The sequence below is a fragment of the Odontomachus brunneus genome, unplaced genomic scaffold (assembly GCF_010583005.1).
Source record: "Odontomachus brunneus isolate Ranch 3 - 2012 unplaced genomic scaffold, Obru_v1 Obru_scaffold_062, whole genome shotgun sequence".
NCBI classification, from domain to species: Eukaryota; Metazoa; Arthropoda; class Insecta; order Hymenoptera; family Formicidae; genus Odontomachus; species Odontomachus brunneus.
The window spans coordinates 160,409-166,283 of NW_022639512.1; the positions used below are offsets into that span (position 1 = coordinate 160,409).

General features: G+C 36.5%; 1 protein-coding gene across 4 annotated transcripts in view; it reads left to right on the forward strand.

Annotated features, from left to right (window-relative positions):
- The first annotated feature begins 885 nt into the window (after positions 1 to 885).
- LOC116846218 (cytochrome P450 4C1-like) overlaps positions 886 to 5,875 on the forward strand; it is a 24,368-nt gene continuing 19,378 nt past the window's right edge. Inside the window, exons 1-3 of one of the 4 annotated variants that reach the window (XM_032819767.1) lie at positions 886 to 1,009; positions 1,656 to 1,683; positions 4,608 to 4,797. In XM_032819767.1, coding sequence (XP_032675658.1) covers positions 4,623 to 4,797 — 175 coding nt within the window. In that variant the 5' untranslated portion in view covers positions 886 to 1,009; positions 1,656 to 1,683; positions 4,608 to 4,622. Of the gene's footprint in view, positions 1,010 to 1,655; positions 1,684 to 2,295; positions 2,966 to 4,607; positions 4,798 to 5,875 lie in introns of those variants that run through there. The other 3 variants (XM_032819768.1, XM_032819766.1, XR_004378438.1) reach the window with 3 other exon arrangements.

Genomic DNA, 5,875 nt, shown 5'->3' on the forward strand with positions numbered 1-5,875 from the left:
CAATATTACTGAGATATTGTAATATTACTGTGTAATATTATTAGAACGTCCACTGGAAGTTCAAGAGAGGTCCAATGGAGGTCCAAGATGCGGACATTTGGATGTTGAGTGGAGGCTTTATGGATTTTCTTTGGACGTCTATTAAAGGTTCTGAATCTTCATAATGGAAGTCTAATGGACATCCAATGGAAGTTTTATTCTGTGTGGGTAGGAATACAAAAAAATTACTGGCATACTATTAAAGAACTACAATTTACTACTTTTTCAATAGCATATCAATAGTTTTTTCGTATTCTTGCAGTTTTTTTTCCATAAGGCAAGGAACATAAAGTTTTTTACCACGGAAAAAATTTGCTACATATAACTAAACATAATTTGCTGCGTTAGCCACTTTTTTGCTATAGAAGCAGGTTTTCTTGTTATCATAGCAAGAAAATAGGTTCCTGCAGAAGAAAATGCAGCTGGCACAGCGAATTACGTTTAATTGTCCACATGTAGCAGCAAACTATTTACATATATCCATATGCAGCAAATTCTTTTTTTCCATGCATATTGCAGATATTTATTTTGGAACACAGAATTTGCCATATAATTATGATTGAACTTCACCTGCTTATAACGCTCTCGTTTAATCGATAAAATCCTAAGAGTTTAAATTGCAGACTCATAATGAATTGCAGAATAAGGATAAATAAATAAATATAATAAACATAATAAAATATGTAAAGTGAGGACATTTATATTGTAACGAATGCGAATTAATGTTTCTGCTTCAATGTATAATTATTGCGCTGACGCGCACGCGCATATGCAGCACCAAATTATTATTTCTACTATCTTGTTATAAACTTCATTTCAACCGGGTTGCTTGCCAGTTATACAAGTAACCAGTTACTAGATAACATCAGATGTAGAAGATTCCACATTGTTCCACAGTGTTACTTATTTCGCGAAAATAAATATTGATATATTAGGTTGTCTGAAAACTTAAGATCAATTTTTTTTTAATGTAAAGACGACATTCCTACGTGTAGTATATTCTTTTATTTTCCTTATGTATACAGAGTGTCTGACGCAAGCTATATAAAACTATATGTGAAAGTAAAGCAACCAAAAAAACAACCAAGAAAAGAAACAACAAAAAAATCCTTGGCATTTTATAAACAATTACGTAAAATTTCGAGGTATTGATAAAAAAAATTAACGAACTAGCCTACGCAATGTTGTGAGACATGTTTCGTTAGCGCGAAATATCATAAAAATTATTCAAAATGCGACTATTTGTTTGCGACACGCTCACCATACATCGAAAAATAATTATTATCACGCTGTTCGCATCCTTACTCTACCTTGAGCTATCAGTCGATATCCGACTATGGTAAGAGACAGTAGCGTTTTAATTATTTTCGATAAGATCTTGCGCTTATAGAGCCCAGTCCAACAACGCGTGCTCAGATTCGTCAATTTTTTTCATTAATATCTCGAAATTTTACGTAGTTATTTGCGAAATGCTTTTCGTGTTCAGGTTAACACGTTCTACTTTTACACGTGTGCTTTTATGTACCTTGCGTCAAACACTGTATATATGCTGCATTTTTTTTTCTCAAAATCTGTTATACAGTCGACAGCAGTGTTAATTGTTTAGCGTTTTTCAGATTCTGCGTTAGAAATTTCTCAAGGACGGTAAGCGTTTAAGCTATAATGTTATCTATTTGTTTTATATAGCATTTTTATATACACGTACAGAAATTAGTATAATAATTAGTATAAGTGGTATAATAAATAATATAATAATTATAATATTAAAACCGTGATTTAATATTATAATAAATATTTAAAAAAAGTTATTATTATATTAAAAACCGTGATTTTGATCTGACTACACTGAGAACTGCGTTTTATAACTACGTAGTGGAGTAATAACCCGCACAACACAACGTCTAAAATCGAGACATAAGATGTCTTTAAAACGTCTTTAAGACATTTTACGTCTCAACTTTAAGCGTTGTGTTATGTGAGTATATATGAGAAAATCTTTTGTTCACGTGTTGTGACGTGGCAGCCTCGGAGGCGCCCGTCCCAAAGACAATCGTACCAATTTCGCAATTGTTTCTCGCGTATCGCGTTCCGAAAAAATTCTCGCGAATGCTACCGCGTATCGCGTTCCGGCATATTTTGTTTTGTGTTATCCATCGGGAGAACCATCGAAATCATTTTGTGCGAGCGGAGCAGATTTGAAAGTCCTCGCGTCCAAACTTTGTGTCCCTCGGCTTCCCTTGCCGGCCACCAGGACCAACGGAACCGAGGACATCGTAGGAAGGAGCAGCGACCGCCGGCTCATCGCTCTCGCTCAGGTGAATCGCTCTCACATTATTTAACGTTAGAAAGTTCTCGAGTTTCCCGATCGCTCTACATTAGCGAATATTATATCGACTAGAATATTCGATAACAAAAACACAACAACCGAAATAGCAGGTGATACCGCTCAGTTGTGTTTACTTTTTAGCGGGCGCTTGGCGGATACGGCAGGAGGACGAGACCGTCCCGATGATCCCAGCATGAAAAACTGAAGCGCCGATGGAGACCGCGAACCGATCCCCGACGGCAACAGTGCCTCGAGACAAGTAACGTTTCGAGACAAGCCTACCGAAAATTGTCGATTCCCGAGTGCCGAATATCTCTAGACGAGAAGGGAAGCGACGAAGGAGGACCGGCGAGGATACGCGGTCCTCAGAAAGCAGATGGATCAGCAGCCTTTCCCCGACCGTCGCTACGGACACACGATTATACTGCCGTGAGACAGCGATAGTGCGATTGAGACGGAGAGAGAGAGAGAGAGTGAGAAAGAGAGCGAAAGGGAGAGAAAGAGCGAGCGGGTGAACGAGAGAGGAATACCGCGGAGAGTGACCCGGAGCACCGTCACCGCCGCCGCCGAAGCCATCCATAAGGAAAGCCGTTGCAAATTGTAAGACCTCCCATCTGCTCAATCATTTCATGCCACTACCGTATGTTTTGTGTACCGTCGTCCCGTCGGCGGAACGGCCGCGTGTAAGAAGGAAACCGTCCTCGTATCTTAATTGTCGCGTTCTTGTTGCTGTCACAAGTATCGCGGCTCTTTTGTGAAAATTATCTCACGATTATTTTCGAGACGTGCGAGAGTCCCAAACCAATAAATTGGCGAGAGCCAATAAATTTTATACTATCGATCACGCGCAGAGTCTACTTCTTACTTCCTCCACCCATCCCGTCTCTGACTTAAAACAAACGGAGAGCTACTGGCCCCGACGGTTCCCGAGTCCCGCGAATTTGTGGAAATTAGTGCATTTTGCGTTTATTGAGGTGGTGCGGCCTTTTCCGCACCTGGCGTTCAACTTTCCGTCTTGTGTTGCGGCGTGATTCGGGGACAACGGCAATTTACCAACGCGGTTGACAAGCGACTATTTGCCGTCGCTCGCGAGGAAGCCTCGCGAAAAAGGCGTCGCAATGTATTGCTATTTTTTTTTTTTATTTTTTCTATTAGAACATCGAAATATAGTTAACATAAGGAAGTATAATGATAAAAAAGGCAGTTTTTTGTCTACCAAAATAAGCGTGAAAACATTATAATTTCTTGCTTACTAATTTTGACCAGCTAAATACAGTGGTAAATTCCTGTATCAATTAGATGACTGACTTCCGATATCTAAAATAGCGGATTCTATATGACGCATTTTAAAGTAAAAATTTGTTACTTCTTCTATAAATCAAATGAGGAGACATGAACTTTTTTTACCATTTTTTCACATGACTTTTAAAAATATCCTGCACTAGTTGTTTCTGGTTTGTGTATTTGCAGATAGCAATTTCCCCTCACAATATTGACAAGTTCGATACTACTTGTATCCCTGACGAAAATAAAAAGTTTCATAAGCGTTTGCGGGAGTTCATTGAGAGTTTAGAAATTGTCGGTAGAGCGGAAATTGCAACACTGTAGCGTTTGTGTATTGGGAGAGCGTTTGTTGAACGGAAGAAAAACGCTTGTCTTACGGAAAACGTTGGAAAAAGTGTTTTTCAAACGTTTTAAAAGTCTGATAGCAAACTAGCTGCACAAAGCTGTATCAGTGTTTATTGAGTGTGCTTTGAAAAGCGTTGCTTCAGTATTGAAGAACTTTCACAAAATATTATATACAGCATTTAATGAGTTATGAAAGCGTTTTGAAAGCTTTTAGAATCCAACAGCGTCTCTCGAGCTTACAGGATGTCAACATTCATACAAAATTTGAGTATTTAAACTCTCAGAAAATACTCATCGGACGGTTTATTAAGATTTTTATTTTCATCAAGGATATAGGGGATTATCTGGAGCAATACAACTTTAACATCAAAATTAAAGTTTCCCGGCATTTTTTCGAGTAATTCTAATAGCATAACTGTATTTAACTGGAAAAAATGAGTAAAGAATGGTAATGTTTTCACGTTTATCTTGATAGATAAAAACGGCCTTTTTAACATTGTTCTTTAAGTGAGACAGTCCATATTTTTGCTCAAAATTTGCTTATTATGTTGTTATCATTTATTGAGCGTATACAGGTGAATTATATCGCACTGGTTGCATTGTTATTTTACAGGTTACCAGCATAATAATGAGTGTACTTACGAGTGTAGTTTTGATAACCTTAATATGTATGGGTATAATTTATTTAATCCCGAAGTATCGGAAGCGGTTACGATTCGTTCAAATGGCAAATGCATTACCAGGTCCAAAAACGCAACCGATTATTGGAAACGCCTACTACCTTCTCCAAAGAAGTTTTGACGGTAATATTAACATTTATATACTGGTCAATATTACAAACGGATAATAAAAATGTTGCAAAAATAAAAGTAAAAATTAGTAAAATTATAAAGGAGTTCAAATTGGCATCCAAATCATTTATTGTAGTAAATTCAATTCACAATGAAGCTATCCTCACAGCACATTAATATTGCAATAAGGTTACAACAACCTTAAATTGTTGGATGGTAACATTACACGGAGGTTAATAAACTTGTCATTAATCTTGTAATAACATGAAAATGTTCGTCCATGCTCTTTCCATTAACATTACAGAAACCTTATACGGAATATTATATTAAAGTTAATATATAATATGTCTAGAATCTTTCAATATCTTTAATAAGAAATTCTTGATAAAGAAATATTATTTATATTCAGCTTAATCAATTTATATTGATTTTAAATGAAACTTAGCTCTTTTATTTAATTTTTCACTATCTTCACGCTATTTTAAATTTACTCACAAGTAACACTAGGGAAGTGATAATCACCGATTTTCCTGAAACTGCGCATACAAGTAGTTCTTCAAAAACTATTAGACACGTATTTTTTTGTTTTTCCCCAAAAACGAATTTTGGGGTAGAAATCGCCCCTACAAATTTTGATGGGGGGGGTAAAAGGTACTTTACAAACTGTTTATAGGATTCGTATGAAATTAGATATCTAGGGCTTTTTGGCCTCGCTGATTTCGAATTTGAAGTCAGTTTTTGAAAATTCAAAATGGCGGATCCAATATGGCGGACGGATTTTCATTTTTTTTAAGGATTTCTATGAAACATGATATCTAGGGGTTTTTGGCCTCGCTGATTACGAATCTAAAGTCAGTTTTTGATAATTCAAAATAGCGGATCCAATATGGCGGACGGATTTTAATTTTATTAAGGATTTCTATAAAACATGGTATGTAGGGGTTTTTGGCCTCGCTGATTACGAATCTGAAGTCAGTTTTTGAAAATTCAAAATAGCGGATCCAATATGGCGAACAGATTTTTAAACAGAACTAGATTTTTATGAAACTTGGAATTTTCGATCTTCTTCAGTCGCTGAATAAGAATCAGA